At 38.4% G+C, this 16,861-nt stretch overlaps 1 protein-coding gene across 1 annotated transcript in view; it reads right to left on the reverse strand.

Moving 5' to 3' along the window:
* KCNH5 (potassium voltage-gated channel subfamily H member 5) overlaps window positions 1-16,861 on the reverse strand; it is a 336,334-nt gene that overhangs the window by 62,409 nt on the left and 257,064 nt on the right. The window contains exon 9 of the mRNA XM_047739277.1: window positions 12,091-12,343. Coding sequence (XP_047595233.1) covers window positions 12,091-12,343 — 253 coding nt within the window. The remainder of the gene's footprint in view (window positions 1-12,090; window positions 12,344-16,861) is intronic.

Consider the following 16,861-nt stretch of genomic DNA (forward strand, 5'->3'; position numbering starts at 1 on the left):
AAACAGTGCAAAGATTCCACAAAAATTAAAAATAGAGCTTCCCTATGACCCTGCATTGCACTACTGAGTATTTACTCCAAGGATACAGATGTAGTGAAAAGAAGGGCCATATGTACCCCAAAGTTCATAGCAGCAATGGCCACAATCGCCAAACTGTGGAAAGAGCCAAGATGCCCTTCAACAGATGAATGGATAAAAAAGATATGGTCCATATATACAATGGAGTATATTGCCTCCATCAGAAAGGATGAATACCCAACTTTTGTATCAACATGGATGGGACTGGAGGAGATTATGCTGAGTGAAATAAGTGAAGCAGAGAGAGTCAATTATCATATGGTTTCACTTACTTGTGGAGCATAAGGAATAATATGGAGGACCCTAGGAGAAGGAAAGGAAAAGTGAATTGGGGGATAATTGGAGGGGCAGACAAAGCATGAGAGACTGTGGACTCAGAAACAAACAGGGTTTTGGCAGGGAGGAGGGTGGGAAGTTGGGTGAGCCTGGTGGTAGGTATTAAGGAGGTCATGTATTGCATGGAGCACTGGGTGTGGTACATAAACAGTGAATCTTGGAACACTGAGAAAATAAAATTTAAAAAAAAAAAGGTTGTGGGTTAAAAAAAAGAAAAGTAATTCTAATTGTAAGTATTTATTCTAACTGCATTATAAGAAGTACCAAATTTAATGATACGCATATTCATTGAATGAGCACTGAGTAATGTATAGAAATATGGACTCATTGTATTGGATATTTGAAACTAATATTACACTACATGTTAATTATATTTCAATTAAAAATAAAGAAACTGAGAAATACTTATAAAAATTATTACATTATACTGGGGCACCTGGGTGGCTCAGTGGGTTAAAGCCTTTGCCTTCAGCTTGGGTCATGGTCCCAGGGTCCTGGGATTGAGCCCCGTATTGGGCTCTCCACTCAGTGGGGAGCCTGCTTCCTCCTCTCTCTCTGCCTGCCTCTCTGCCTACTTGTGATCTCTGTCTATAAAATAAATAAAAATCTATAAAAATATATTATATTATAAAAATGTGTATATAGATCTACAGAATAGTGGATAAATATTCATTGATTGATGAATGCATCATTGATAGATAAAAATACTCCACATATAAATCAGCTTCCCCTTTCCAATATAGACCACTTTAAAATATGCTAAAATTAAAATTCTAACCATACTTCTCTCCAAAAACTTAAATTACTTATCTTTTTAGTATCATGCGTAAATAAAAAGCCTGTGATGTGACAAGAATAGCATTAAGCTAGAATATAAACTCATGAGGACAGAGAATTTTCTCTGGTTCATCCATTCATGTCAACATCCAATGCTGAGAATAGTTTAAGAGCTCATGGGGCACCTGGGTGGTGCAGTCAATTAAGCATCCTATTTCTGGTTTTGGCTCAGGTTGTGATCTCAGGGTCATGAGATTGAGCCTCCTCGATGGCCCCCATGCTCCATGGGGCTTCTGCTTGTGATCCCCTCTCCCCCTCTCCCTTTGCCCCTACCCATTGTGTACTCTCTCTCACTCTCTAAAATAAATAAAAAATCTTAAGAGTTCAACAAATATTTACTGAAAAAAAAATATGAATGAGAAAAGGGGAGAAGAAGAGAAAGACATAGAAGAACAAATTGGGAAATGTGAGATCCAAGTTACATGTGCGGCTCCACCTGTAAGGGTGTGACTTAGACCAAGTGATTAACTTACCCTGAATCAGCATTTGTTCTTTTAACCCTTAAGAGAACAAGATGAACAAAAACTAATCTCAAGGTTTCTGTGTACCTATAACCCTAGAGTAAGCCCACTAAAAGTCATCAAATTATATTTTTGGGTAATATTTTTTCTACGCCATATGTAAAAGAAAAAGACTTTAAAATCTAGTGCCTCAACTCCAAATTCCATTAAAAGACTAAAAAGCACCAGCAAAGTTAACTGAGTCAACCAGTTGACTCATAAATAAAACTTATCCCTTGATTCTCCCCTTTAAAAAAGTTTAGAGGGGGCACCTGGGTGGCTCAGTGGGTTAAAGCTTCTGCCTTCAGCTCAGGTCATGATCCCAGAGTCCTGGGATTGAACCCCGAATCGGGCTCTCTTCTCAGCGGGAAGCCTGCTTCCCTTACTCTCTCTCTGCCTGCCTCTCTGCCTACTTGTGATCTCTGTCAAATAAATAAATAAGAATCTTAAAAAAAAAAAGTTTAGAGAAACCTAGAAAAACTGACAAATGTGGATAATTCTGTTCCAACTGTTGGAATTCACATTACATAATAAGCAATACTAACTGTCTTCTGACATAGAATTTCCATTAGGATACACAATATATCGATTGGATATTAATCTAATCAATGATTTTAAGGTGTGTTTGCTTTATCCAGTTGTCTTTATCATCTTCTAGTCGCTCAATTCACAATAAACTTTTATGGCTCTTCTGGAAGATGGGTCTTGTAAATCAGTTAATTTCACAGCCACAGTAGAGCTGGCGAATGTCCTTCTTCAAGGACTATTATGCACATGACACCGAGGCTGTGAGATTATGAGTGGAGTCTTCCAATAACTGCACCATTTCAGGGCCGGGAACTCGTGTTCATCTTCGTGGCTACAGAATATTTGATGCTAGTTTCTAGGTCAGCTCTCACTGGGTGCAAGTAGTCTCAGCTATAAACATTTTAGAGCTTGAGAAAACTAACCTTCCCCCAAAGCCCTAAAATTAGTAGAAAAGCTCACACTCAACATGAAAGTTGTTGTTTGTCCTATTTATATTTTCTCAGTTCTTTGCATCAAGTCTTATGAAGTATTTCACTTCAAAACCACAGGAAACAGGATTGGAAAACAGGCGCAAATGTTTCAGATTCACAGACTAGGAAACTGGAAAATGTCAAGGCAAAACAGAGATGACGAGTTACAACATAGTTAAAGGAGCAATACGGACCATGGTATGTTTAGGGATTATGATCCCCAAAGGGGCTGGTTTTACAACCAAAGCTTTTTAAAAATTTTGAAACACATTATTTGGTAAGTTAATGAAATGGATTAAACTTAATGCATAAAAATCATCTCAGTTATTCATCGATGAGTATAGGCAACGAACCCCTAAATAAACAGCATTCGAAACTTAGGTCGTTTCCTGTGGGGTGCAGTGATGGGTCTATCTGATGATTCTTCTACAGAAAACAATCCTCGTATTCACCTGTATTTATCAGTCGGCGCTTCACTATGATTAATTATTGCATTAGGCTCATAAACTTTACTATGAATACACATGCCTAAAAATACTCCTTTATAAATGAACACTGTGAGTTTTAGAATTATATGATTTTTAATGGACTTTGACTATTACCAACAGCAAGTTTCATACAGTAATGTTTTAAAGGAAAAGAACAGAAAGAACACAGTGATAAGTGTGAAAATTAAGAAATTATATAGGTGTGTTAGAACAGAACCTCTTAAAACCTTTAGAATCGATGCCCGCCCATCTTCAGTGATGTCCAACGTCATTCAGTTCAAAAATTATAATGGGTACAAACTGGAAGACACGTTCAGAGAAGCAAATAATTCTTACCTACTAAAAAAAAAAAAATCACTGATTAAGCTTATAAATTTTTATTTACACAAAGAGTGGGCCAAAGAGCTCTAAGCAGATTTAAAAATAGAGTATCATAACATCAATAAGGGATGAAGGCAGGGAAGGAGAGTGGGAACAAGACACTGATGTATCGGACATATAAGACAGTTGGGAAAATGCAGAAGGAAGCTTTCCATAAGTGGAGGTCATGACCTCAGGAAAAAGAAGCACAGTAGGACAGCAGGTCAAGCAGCCCCACCCTGTCGAGAGAAATCAGCACTGCAGGGAAGGGGGGAGGATTCAGCAGAAAAAACTGAGACAAGTCACAAGGTCAGAACTGACGGAAGGATTGGAGAAATAAAGTCCTTCTCTTCAAGGAAGAAACAGCAAAGATCTGTGGCCATTCTTGGAATCCCCAAGCATCCTTGAAAGTCTCATTTCAACTTTAATATCTACCAACAAGGTGGACTCTGAGCTCTTCCAGGACCCAGAGGAAAGACCTGTAAGCAGAACTTAAGATCCCCATCTTAATTTCCGAAGGCTCCTGAGATAACTCTGAGCCCGTTCTCCCTACTCCTAACCACCTGCCTGGTCGTTAACTCATCTCTATGGCGACCATATTTTTAGATACTTAATGGCTGATTAACCATCTTATACTCAGGTAATATTTGGTGAAGGATTTCATAATATACACTGGTATGACAGTGTTAGAAAATCTTTTTTTTTTTTTTAAGAAAAGGAAATACATTAGGAACATTAATATAGGCCCTATATTTTCTGTCAGGATTAAACCAAGTAATTGTATAATTTCAAAATTCTATTTAAAAATAGTTATGACCTGGGGTGAATCACCGGATAAGGTAGAGGCTTGGCTTCTTCATTGGTAAGATGACCACGGCAAGTGCTCTCTTTAGTTAATTAAATGATTTGACATAATAATGCATGTAAAATGATGAGTACTTGATGATTATTGGTACTTAAATACAACTCTCAAAGAGGCTGATGTACATTTTTAAAAATATACTTTTGATAAAAAATATTAAAAATGTATGCATGGATTTTAAATTTTACTTAAGCCTGGTGAGGGGCTCAGTTACTAACTACAAATTTTCTTCTCTTTTTTTAAGCCCCCTTTAACTCTTAAATGTTTATTTTCTAATAAAATTAATTCTGATTTGCAGAACTACTTATTCCAGTTGATGGAGAAAGTGATGCCATTTTCAGGAATCAAAGCAAAGTCCCCTTCCATAGATATAATTTCAAGTTTTCCTACAATGGCCAATGACCACGGTATAAATTAGATTCTTTCCTGATACTGGGAGTTCCTGATGAAGAATAAGGAAGGAATGTTTTATTAAAGAGTGTTAAATGATTTGCTATATTTAACATCTGGCCCACCATATTCTCTTTGTTCCAAGTGCCTGATAAATAGTAGGAAATTGTTTTCTCAATCCATAACAGATCTATGCTAAAGCTAGAATCTTAGGGAAATGCACTTTACTATAAGCATTTAGAGGAAAACAAAACAGAGGGTAGTCAGTATTTCAAAATAGGACATAAAGAAAATGGCAACAGAACACAATATAGTTTTCATGGGTACCCTAAACAAACACAGTGATGAAAACAGCTTAATGGCAAAATAAAGTGCTAGCTAATCTGGATAATTGAACCTTGCTGAGAACCCATTTAAGGAGTCCTATCACAGATGACAGAGATACAAAATTAGCAAGCTGTTTCAAGCACTCACAGTGCAGACAGAGAGTGAAACAGGTAGAGGATAAAAGCAGAAATGGCTAAGAATGCTATGTAGGCATGCAGCAGGAGCCCAGATTAGAGGTACCGAATCCAGACCAGGGCGATAAGGGAAAGAATGAAAGAACATGAGGAAGCAAGAGACAGGACAACTAGAAAGAAGAGAAAGATGTGTTGTGAGCAAGGAAGCTTGCCAGTAGGAGAACTTGGAGGTACCAGGAATCTTCATGCAACTGAGAATGCTGTGAAAACACTGTAGGGCATGGGAATGGCACCAGTCAGGTGGGAAAGGAAATTAGACCAAAATGGCCTCATCCGTCACCCTAGAAGCTACGTTTTCTCCCCAAGTTGCTAAAAAGTCAGTCCATTAAAAAAAAAAATATATATATATATATATATTTTTTTATTTTAAAAAGTCAGTCTCAATGAGAAGGCTAGCCTGATAAGTTATATTTTAGAAAGATTATTTTGACAGCCACATAACAGAAAATCAGAGGTTGAAGCAGGTGAGAGATTGTTAGCTAACAGGTCTTCAATGGCAGCCACAGCCCAGGAGCACAATTTTATGAGCAGTTGTCACGGGAAGGAATATTAAGCACAGGATAAAGAAATTACAAGATGGAAGAATAAACAAGACTTAGCTTTGAAGGAAGATGGGGAGAGAATTTGGAGTTGAGGCTAAATTACCAGATTGTAAGGATTTATATTTTATCCAAAAATCTATAGATTGAACAACGCTAAAGTATATAATTTGAACCATGTACAAATGATGTCTGTAATCACTTCTTCAAAAATTTAAAATAAGACAAGCATGCAATTTTTTAAAAGCAGATAACTAGTTTGACCTTTATGGAGTCGTCTGAATTAACTGTGTTCATCAGCATATGTGCAGCGAACCTACCTGGTTCATTATTCAACATCTCAAAACACAGAAATGTAGATGCAAGAGAAAATAATTGTCTGCAGCTTGGGAAAAGCCCTTTTAAGGATTAAAGTGAGAAACACTTGACTTCTAATAGCAAGTATACAAGAAGAAATCTTAACTGTAGCGCAGAAGTCACATTTTCACAGATTCTCAAAATAGCAAAATATTCACATCTCAGATTTTTTTTCTTTTTGGAATAAAAATAAGCAGAATTTGAATTTTGAGCATCATAATTTATAAGTTTTCTTTTATAATGCAAAAATGTTTATAAATAACTGATTCTAATTAAAATGAAATCTTAACTCAGGTACAGGAAATTATTTTTTTAGAATATTGTTATTTAACTCTGTCTGTCCCTGCCTCACTTACACTCCCTTCTCCAGCCCCATAACAATATCTAACCTCTCCATCCAAACTCTATGTAAACGAGCCTAGTTCTCTTGGGAATTTGAGTTTATAATTAAAAGACTTAGATACAGGGCACCTGGGTGGCTCAGTCGTTAAGCGTATGCCTTCGGCTCTGGTCATGATCCCAGGGTCCTGGGATTGAGTCCCACATCAGGCTCCCTGCTCAGTGGGGAACTTGCTTCTCCCTCTCCCTATGCGTCTCCTCCAGCTTGTACTCTCCCTGTCACTCACTGTCTCTCAAATAATAAAATCTTTAAAAATAAATAAACAAATAAATAAATAAATAAGACTTAGATACAGACTGTTTTTAGATTAATAACTCCAACTTGATGATTCTAATATCAGTAGACACAGAAAAGACAAAAGGTGAGTGCCGCAAAACAAATATCTTGGGGTCCAGGTCTATGGGTCACAGGGAAATGTCACTTCTACAGCCCTTAAAGGTACAAGATCTCTCACAGTGACACTTAAAAGTAACCTGGTTATTTTAGCCACACCAAGAAATCTGTTCACATGAAGTAATGGCAAGGTAAGAACTTAAAAGCAAGACGATATGAAAGGATATAAAATATTATGTATGCATCATGAACTTAATTTGGAATTCTTTGTGTTTCATAAAAAGTGGGAAGTTCGAAAAGAAAAAGGTGGAGGTGTAGAAACTGAAAGAGCTTCAACTTGGAAAAAGACATGAACTGCAATTATGTTCACCTGCCCTATTTACAACAACATCTTGAAGCCATCCTTCAGTGTTAAAAACAGAAGGTATTTGTTGACTACATTTTTTTTTTATCTTTCCATTAATTAGTTACGGTTCAGAACTTATTCATTAAACACTTAGCATTTTTGACACGCTAAAGAATTATGTGCCTACCTAGAGACTGTTTAGAGGCAAAGATCCAAAAGAATGAAAGTGCAGCTGTTCTTTGAATTTGGCAATTTTAATTAAAATGACCTCCCTGGGGCGCCTGGGTGGCTCAGTGGGTTAAAGCCTCTGCCTTGGGCTCAGGTCATGGTCTCAAGGTCCTGGGATCAAGCCCCACATCGGGCTCTCTGCTCAGCAGGGAGCCTGCATCCCCCTGTGTCTCGGCCTGCCTCTCTGCCTACTTGTGATCTGTCAAATGAATAAATAAAACCTGTAAAAATATATAATAAAATGACTTCCCTTCTCTACATTTCAACTTGCAAATGAATCAGTGTAAAAGACAGCAAGGCCCACTTGTTTCTCCTATGAGGACAACTGGGATTGTTGGGTCCATAATCAAAGGAACAAGACTGATACAAAGCGAAGGTCAAGCAAAGCTTTATTTCGCACCAAGCATCGAGAATCAAACTGACCGGTCAGGGCCATCTCTTAGAAAGAGGCGACCCTGACCAGTCAGTTTGATTCAAAGAGGCGACCCCAACCAGTCGGCTTGATTCTCAATGCTTGGCGCAAAATAAAGCTTTGCTTGACCTTCGCTTCATATCAGTCTTATTCCTTTGATTACGGACCTAACAGGATAAAGTCTCATTTTTCTGACATATGCTCAGATGTGAGAGACGTTCTTTCTTTCCAACTCTTAGAAGGCAAAGAATCATTAGACCTGATGAAAAAGGACACAGCTGAATGCTAAGAGCCACAGTTCACTATGAGGATATACAGTTAGGAATATCCATGCACCAAATTACACAGCGGCGTCCACCAAACAACACAAACTACAGCAAACGCAAGGAGACACAGAGAAAACACATTAGCAGTGAGACACGTGGACACCCACCCAGGTACCAGGTTTTCTCGCAAGTTGAGGATTTGTGGCAACACTGCACTGAGCAAATCTATCAGCGTCACTTTTCCAACAGCATTTGCTCACTGTATCTCGGTATCACACTTGAGGAACTTTCACGACACTTGAAACTTTTCATTATTAGTTGATGTTACAGTGACTTGTGATCAGTGATTATGAGCCGCTGACAGCGCAGATGATGGTTAGCAATTTTCAGCAATAAAATATTTTTTAAATACAGGTATATACTTTTTTCTTAGACAAAATGTGATTGCACACTTAAACTTATAGTATAGAGTAAACATAACTTTCATATGCACTGGGAAATCAGAAAATTCATTTGACTCACTTTTTTGTGATACCTGCTTTTTTGTGGTGGTCTGAAACCAAACCTATAAATACCTCCCAAAGTTTATGCAGGCAGAAGACCCAGTCAACTTACTCAATAAAGCAGAAAACTTAAAGATATATATCAAACTCCACACCCTGATAATTTTTGCAACTTTTCATTAAGCTTGGAATTATTTCAAAATTCAACTACCAAAAAAATGAGAAGAGGAAGAAGAAAAACAGGAGGAGCAGGAAAGGAATGGACAGTCCCCAAATATCAGGAGTGACACTATTGGATTTCCCTTTTCCTCTCCCTTTCTTAAAACATTATTAAGGCATCTTGAGTGTTAACCCTCCCGCTGTTCTCGTAAATCGTCAAAGAAAATAGTTTAACTTAGAGAAGTCTGAAACCATACATCCTCAATGGAAACCACAAGACTAAGTCACAAAATGGACATGACAAGACTAAGAAGTCACAAAACGGAGCTGGAGAGAGGATCTACAAGAGGCTGGCTGGTAGGGAAAGGCCTTTCTGGCAGGTTCCAGGCAGGGCTTCAGCTGCCTTCAGGGTGGACGGGCACATGGTGTGAACACAAGGGCAGGCCGTCCACAGCTCCATACCCTCTCTCCTGCAGAAGGTCATCCCGAGTCCACACGCCCGGTCCACAGTGTCTTCACACTGCTTCTCCAAGAAACCCAGGTTGGCAGAATGCTCTACACAGCAGGACAGAGTTCTCAAAGCTCATCTCCACATCTGTCACGTCATCACTGACCCACACCACAGAATCCTATAAGACAGTGTCTTTGCTGGGCCCCATGGCACCCAGGCAGCCTGCCAGCCCCCAACAGCCTTGGCCACCGCTGTGCCTCCCCGCCTCATACACACATTTCCGCCCTCAGAGATCACTCCCGGGTCAAAACTTTTTTTTTTTTTTTAAATCATCTGACTGCCTTTTTGCTGAATTAATCTATGGTCGAGGCCCATGGAAAAAAGGAAAGAAAAGTTTCCAGGGAAGAGAGAGGTATACATATAATTTGACTCATTAAACCAAGAAATGAAAAGTCTCTGAATCCCAGGAGTTTTTGAAGAAGATAAACAAAAAGCACACAGAGAAATAAAATGTGACAGATGTATGATGAGGCTGGTCTGATACCCAGGAGCCCTGTGTTCATTTTTACTATGTCGTTGTGCAAAACCAGCTACCATTTTATTTTAAAAGGGAAAGAAAATGCATTTTGTCTGTCTCACTGAGTAGTAAATGATTCTAGCTTGACAGACCCAAGCCGGAGGCACTGCACCAGGGGCTTTTTCCAGCCTTCTTTCTAGAAAATAAGTTACCAAGGTGAGACTGTGATGAAGAAAATGGGGCAAAGCAAATGACAATGAGTACACAGCTGAGGTCATTCATCACGAGGCAGAACTGCTTTACCGTGTACCCGGTACCTTCCGCCCACCATTGACACCAACGTGCAGGAAAAGAAAATACACCTGTTTCGGATATGTGCTCTATCCTCTTCTTAAAGCAAACAAGAATGGTTGTAGTGTGTTTATGCTTTGTTTTACCACAAAGGACTGTTCTGGAAAAATGTACACTTTTTATGAAGGATTATCTATAACTCCTTTATACTCCAGGAAACAAAGCAGAATAAACACCAAGTGGAATTAAACACACACCCAGGGGCACCTGGGTGGCTCAGTGGATTAAAGCCTCTGCTTTCGGCTCAGGTCATGATCCCGGGGTCCTGGGATCGAGCCCCGCATCGGGCTCTCTGCTCAGCAGTTAGCCTGCTTCCCCCTCTCTCTCTGCCTGCTTCTCTGCCTACTTGTGATCTCTGCCTGACTTGTGATCTCTGTCTGTGAATAAATAAATAAAATCTTTAAAAAAATAAAAATAAACACACACCCAGTGCTGATGCTCAGGTACTATATGAATTTTTCTTGCAAAAATCACAAATAAAAAACAGTTAAGGGGAAAGCTCTTTTAGGAATAAAATCATTCCTAAAAGAGCTTTCCCCTTAACTGTACTATTATTTCTAAACAGTTAAGGAGAGGTTTATAAAACAATTGTGTTCGGTCCCTTGCAATCCTGAACCACTTTCTATAATTCTTATGAATTTTACCCAACCTATTTTCCTACGAAGGGTCACTGCTTCTCAATTCTCAAGTCTGTTGTTTTTTCAGGCAATTGTGCTTTTTGAAATCAGTTCTTCATTTCTGTGCTGGGTTTTGCTTTTGCAGCTTCTCAGACACATAAGTCAATCTTTGACTCACAAAAATAAGTGGCATTCAAGCTATGGTAGGTTGACCTCAGTAGCTAAAAAATCCAGCAGTTTAAAAACTGAGCTCATTTTTCATGAGACACGAGCCATGAAAAATATGATGAAAATGGAGTTGACATCCTGCAATTCTAACTTCTTTTACTTGAGAGAAAAACAAGGGGTGATTCTCTTCTGACCTCATTATTGTTTCCTTTTAGATCTACGTGGACTTTATGAACTTGCTACAGAGATTTGAGCAGAAATGATCTAAAATGCGATTTCATATAGTTTCACCAATATATATATTACCTTACCCCAAACATCTAATTTCTTCAAAATTTTGTTATTTTCATATACTATCACTGCCTTTTTTTGTTAGCATAACCATCCACTGGGCCTCCGAATTTTAGAATGAACTTTATTATTAGCCAAATAATTTTCTTGGCTCATGAATGGACAGAACCAGCTTTATAAACCTAAATTTACTTGTATTATGATTCCTCCAATATAATGGGTCAAATTCACTTACCTCCTCAACACTTTTAGCTCATTACTTAGGTCCACTGTGATGAATGAGGCAGAAATATTTAGAATAAGATGATCTGTACTCAAGTCCTAACTCATTTATTAACCATCTGGGCAAGCCACTCAACTTTTCTGGTTCTCATTTTGCTCATCTCTAAATGAAAGTGTTGAGTTAGACAGGTTCTATGGCCCCTCTGAGACTAACATTCTAGGTTGCTAACCCAAAAATAGTTCCACAAGCCATCTTCTTCACACTTATCAACACCAGGCGGTACAGTCACCTTAGGCTATGATCAGCTCTAATCTAAAAAGTATTGTCTTACCATTGCCAAAGAAAGTTTAATCAAACCCTTGTATAGCTCATTAGGCTGTGACCAGTACTAATGCTCTTTGCTGAAAGAGCATTACTAGTTTTCACTAAGATTCATCATCTCATTAGTGACCCAATTTCCAAAGTCACCAAGCAAAGGAAATTTCTCTTAAGAAACCTGAGAAGCAAAATCTCTAAAACTGTTACACATTTGCTACTACATTAGGAAAGTTCACAGTACCTAAAATAGCCACCACCTCATCATCCTGGATGACTTCCAAGGATCCTGACACCACAAAGCAGAGGGCATCCACACTTTCTCCAGCATGGTAAATGAGATCCCCAGGAGCACAGTGAATAGTTTGAAACTCTACCGCCAAGGCGCGCAGACACCCATCGCTGGCCAATCGAAAAGCAGGATGTTCATTAAAAACCTTCCGGTTTAGATGAACACAGATATCAGCTCTCATGTCTTTGGGACAGATGGAGAGAACCTGAAGAAAGTGAGAAATGAATAAGTGAGAAGAAAAGAGAAAAGGGCTATTTCAGGAAAAAAAAAAAAGTCATCCAATAAATATTTACTGACCATGACAAAGTCTGCAACACACAGTACTGGATACTGGGAATGCAAAGTTAAAAGACATACTTCTCCTCTCAAGGACCTAATAACCCATTCAGATGAGCTGATGAGTATAGGGACTATTACACTACAGCACCACAAGTAAAGTTTGGAGAGGGGTATGGATCTCCCCATAGAAAGAACAGAGTCTTAAGGTGGTCCAGAAGGGTCTCAGAAAAAGATCTTAATATTATTTCCTCCAAGAGCTAACTAAACTAGGGCATTAACATTCATTTCAGTCTAGTCTCTGTTTTAGAGTTGTTCACAACTGAAACAAAATTCAGGATAATGGACTCTACTCCATTTTGGGGGTGGATTCATATGAATCAATTACGAGACAACAAAATTGACGAAAGTGCCCTTGCAACTTGACGTGCTGGCACGGGCTGAGAGAACTCCACCCTCGATGTGTGTCTTCTGTCACTCTGAAAGATTTTCATTTTACAAATAAATTTATGTCCAGGGAGGGGCGCCTGGGTGGCTCAGTGGGTTAAAGCCTCTGCTTTCGGCTCAGGTCATGATCCCAGGGTCCTGGGATCGAGCCCCGCATCGGGCTCTCTGCTCAGCGGGGAGCCTGCTTCCTCCTCTCTCTCTGCCTGCCTCTCTGCCTACTTGTGATCTCTGTCTGTCAAATAAATAAAATCTTTAAAAAAAAAATTTATGTCCAGGGAATGAAAAGGTATTCACCAGCCTTCTGTAGGGCTTAGACAATTGGAAGTGGCACTGCCGAAAGGTGGGACCACTACCACATGGCAGCCCCCCTTCATCCTGGTCTTTGACTCCTAAAGACTGCTGAGGGAAACAGGAGAACTCAAGCTCTAGAAGAGAGCACAATGGCAGAAGAGAGCACAAATGGCAGAAGCATGCTTAGACAGTTCTCTAAGGGTTAGGGACCTCTTACTACCTGTAGCTTTCAGACAGGGCAATTAAGGACCCAGATTAAAATGGACACTACCACCATATTTAATCAGAGCATCATCAAGCAAGATGTGATTACACAATTGGTGCCACCCACTTTAAAGATACATGTACATACTCACTTAGAATCCTCACCCAACCCCATTGGTAAACTCTTCCTTATCGGAAATGTTTTTCTCTGAAAGGTTTTCAACCTCTCAAACTGAGCTGATTTTTCTCAATTAAGTTATACTGAATAAAGTTTTAATATGAAATAGTTTTCACTCCTGTACTACATGCATTTGAACCTTTAAAAATTACCCAAAGCTTGAAATATCCTGAGTATTCCTTTTGTTTGGGGCTCACTATCAATGAAAAGTTGGTCACTTCCCTGTGTAAAAGACGAATCCATCATAAATGTGAAGACCATTAATTAAAGTATACTTTCCATATCCCTTCCCTTAATGTTTCCTAATACTGTCCCTATTATTTTGTATCACTTAAGCTACTCTGTAGGTTTTTTATATTCTTTGAATTCCCATAGGGAGTGGGGATCAACTCACCTATCCTGAAAAATCTCATCTTTGAGGAAAACAATGCCTAACAGAGATTTAGAAGCACTTTGCACTTTCCTTCCATGTCAGTTGTTTTCCATAATAATGCAATGTTCTATTATATTAATCTTTAATGACTTCTGACATTAATCATTCCATAGGTCCTTATTGAGCTTTTATGATGGGGCACGCCCCTGCATTAAACCCGTGGAAATAGAAGGGTAAATAAGACACTATGTTTGCCATGTGGGAGCTAACCATAGAGTAGGGGGAGGTAGGCATGTGCAGAAACAACGAAACTACAATGAGAAAAGTACTAGGGCAGGGCATGGCCTGGGTGACATGGGAACCCATGATGGCTAGGAGGCAAAACTTACAGCATCGAGTTGTGTAAAAAATCATTGACTCAAGAAGACTTGGGTCTGGGTCTGAATCTATCACTTGCCACTTGTGTAGCCTAAATTATTTCATCTCTTTAAACCTCATCTATGAAATGGGATAGTCCTTATTTCATAGGTCCATTGAAGGAATTAAATAAAAGGGCTTGAGTTTAGCCCAGTTTAGCCTTGCACATGGCCAGGACTAAGGAAACAATGGCTTTATTAACCCTGTTGAACATGGGCATTCTTACAAAGTTTATTGTCGCATTAGTACTCTGCAAAAGCAATTTGCTTTTCTTTGATTTTCCACCCCAGTCTGAATTCTGTATCTTGGCTGTTTGATGAGATTCCAGGCAAAATTAAGAAAATATTTCAGCACTGAACCTGAAGATATTTCAAGCACTAGCTCGTGTTAATATTTTCCTCAAGCTGAAAATGAAATTAGTGCTTGAAAAGCCAAAAAATAAAAATAATTGCAAAATACATACACACATGCACACACATTACACTGAATAGCTTAATGGGAAATAGATCATTCTGTTTCTATTTCATTTACCTTACAGGATTTTTAATTTTTTAGATTCACTGTGGTAACAGTCATTTTATGTCCTTTTAATTATTTCTTTCAGGATTCATGCAGCAAATGAAATCTTCTAATGCTAGTAATATTCTCTGTTCAGTGGCATATTGAAAGAGGATTTTTATTACATTTTAAGTGCATTTTTCCCTTTTTGTTTCACTCCACTTATGACACTGACTCATTTATTATTTTTATTGATGCTATGTACTAAAGTCCAGATGTCATAAAGTGACAAGTTAAAACTAAGTTGAAATAGACCCAAGTCACACCCAGTGGCAAACTCTTTCCCTACCCCTGGATAGAGCATGTGCCTTATATGCTGTGTCTGTCATCGAAATATGAGTACAGTGTTGTTGTTGTTTTTTTTTAAATGAAAGCACTACTAAGTGTCTTAGGCAAGGCAAAATTTAGTTTTAAGTGATAAAATTACCATTCAAGATGATTCTAACACCTGCTCCTTTAATCCCAATTTCAATGAACTCTGCCTCGAGTGTTATATCCAATCTCTTGTGGGTAGGTTCCCTAATGGGTATCTTGTAGTTAAAAATGAATGAAATTACATTTCAGTAGAAAATATCCATACTGAAAGTGATTATTTATCCCCTCTTCATATCAGGACAGTTATAAATTAGATTCTTAATTAAGATAATGAATAAGATTTCTCTTTGGAAGAGCTAGAGCTCTATAGAAGGAATCACTTTTAGAATTCAGCAATCAACCTTGAAAAAAGAAAAGAATGCCATGATCTGAGAAATAAATTTTTTTTAATTTATTTATTTATTATGCCAAGGGCACACCCAGTCACTCATTTAACTCAGAGCTAGTGATAGCTGGTTATCTATTAGTTACATGCTAGCTAGTATTCAAGCCCTCCAGATCCAAGAGCAAAAACTCTCATAGTCCTTGCCCCCCTGGAGCTTCCAGTCAGGAATAGCTTGAAAAATCATTGTTCCTAGTTCAGTGCCCCATTTTACAGATAAGGCAGATGTACTGGATAAAGGTTACGTGATTTGCCCCAGGCTTCTCAATATGTTACTAGCAAAACCCAAAACTCTTTCAGTTCCAGTTGTTAAGCCATGTTCCTCAATGAAGCTTAACCAAGAATAAAATGCAACATTTGGCACTCTTTTATATTTTCTGGTTCTTTGCAGATACAGAAATATAAATGCTAATTTCTGAAAATGATTTAAGATCCTATTAATCAAAATATAGTTTAATTATTAGCAAATCACTGATGGGACCACCACCACTACTACCACCATAGAACAGCCTAGATTTCTCTGCAGATGTTTCCATTTCTAAACACTTTAATTTCAGCTTCAAATAAATGTGTGGCATATTTTAGTGTGTTGGTAAAGACATAAGGATGCATTGACAAATTATTTATTTATCCCATTACTGTTTGCTAAAAGAAGTTATCATACTTGAAATATAAGCTTTAGTGTGTACAGGGAAAGCACCTGAGCTAAATATTCTCAGGGAGTGAACATACTTGATAAATGGCAGTTTCCCCATCACTTTTACCCATTATAATATTATGTATGTTGCTAAAGCTTAGAAAAGTAAGCCTAGGGGCGCCTGGGTGGCTCAGTGGGTTAAGCCGCTGCCTTCGGCTCAGGTCATGATCTCAGGGTCCTGGGATTGAGTCCCACATTGAGCTCTCTGCTCCGCAGGGAGCCTGCTTCCCTCTCTCTCTCTCTCTCTCTCTGCCTGCTTCTCTGCCTACTTGTGATCTCTGTCAAATAAATAAATAATAAAATCTAAAAAAAAAAAAGAAAAGAAAAGTAAGCCTAAATACTTTAATTAGAAACCAAAGAGTTAAATCAAGATTCCCTAAGGAAATGGCTGACTCGATAAAGCCCAAAGAAGACTTTACCCTCTCTGTTATTAATTCTTTGAATACACTAAAAAACGCATTTTAATAACCACTATATAAAATGTAGGAAATCAAAAACCTATAAAGAAGAACATAAGCTTTCTTC

The sequence above is a fragment of the Lutra lutra genome, chromosome 7 (assembly GCF_902655055.1).
Source record: "Lutra lutra chromosome 7, mLutLut1.2, whole genome shotgun sequence".
Lineage (NCBI taxonomy): Eukaryota > Metazoa > Chordata > Mammalia > Carnivora > Mustelidae > Lutra > Lutra lutra.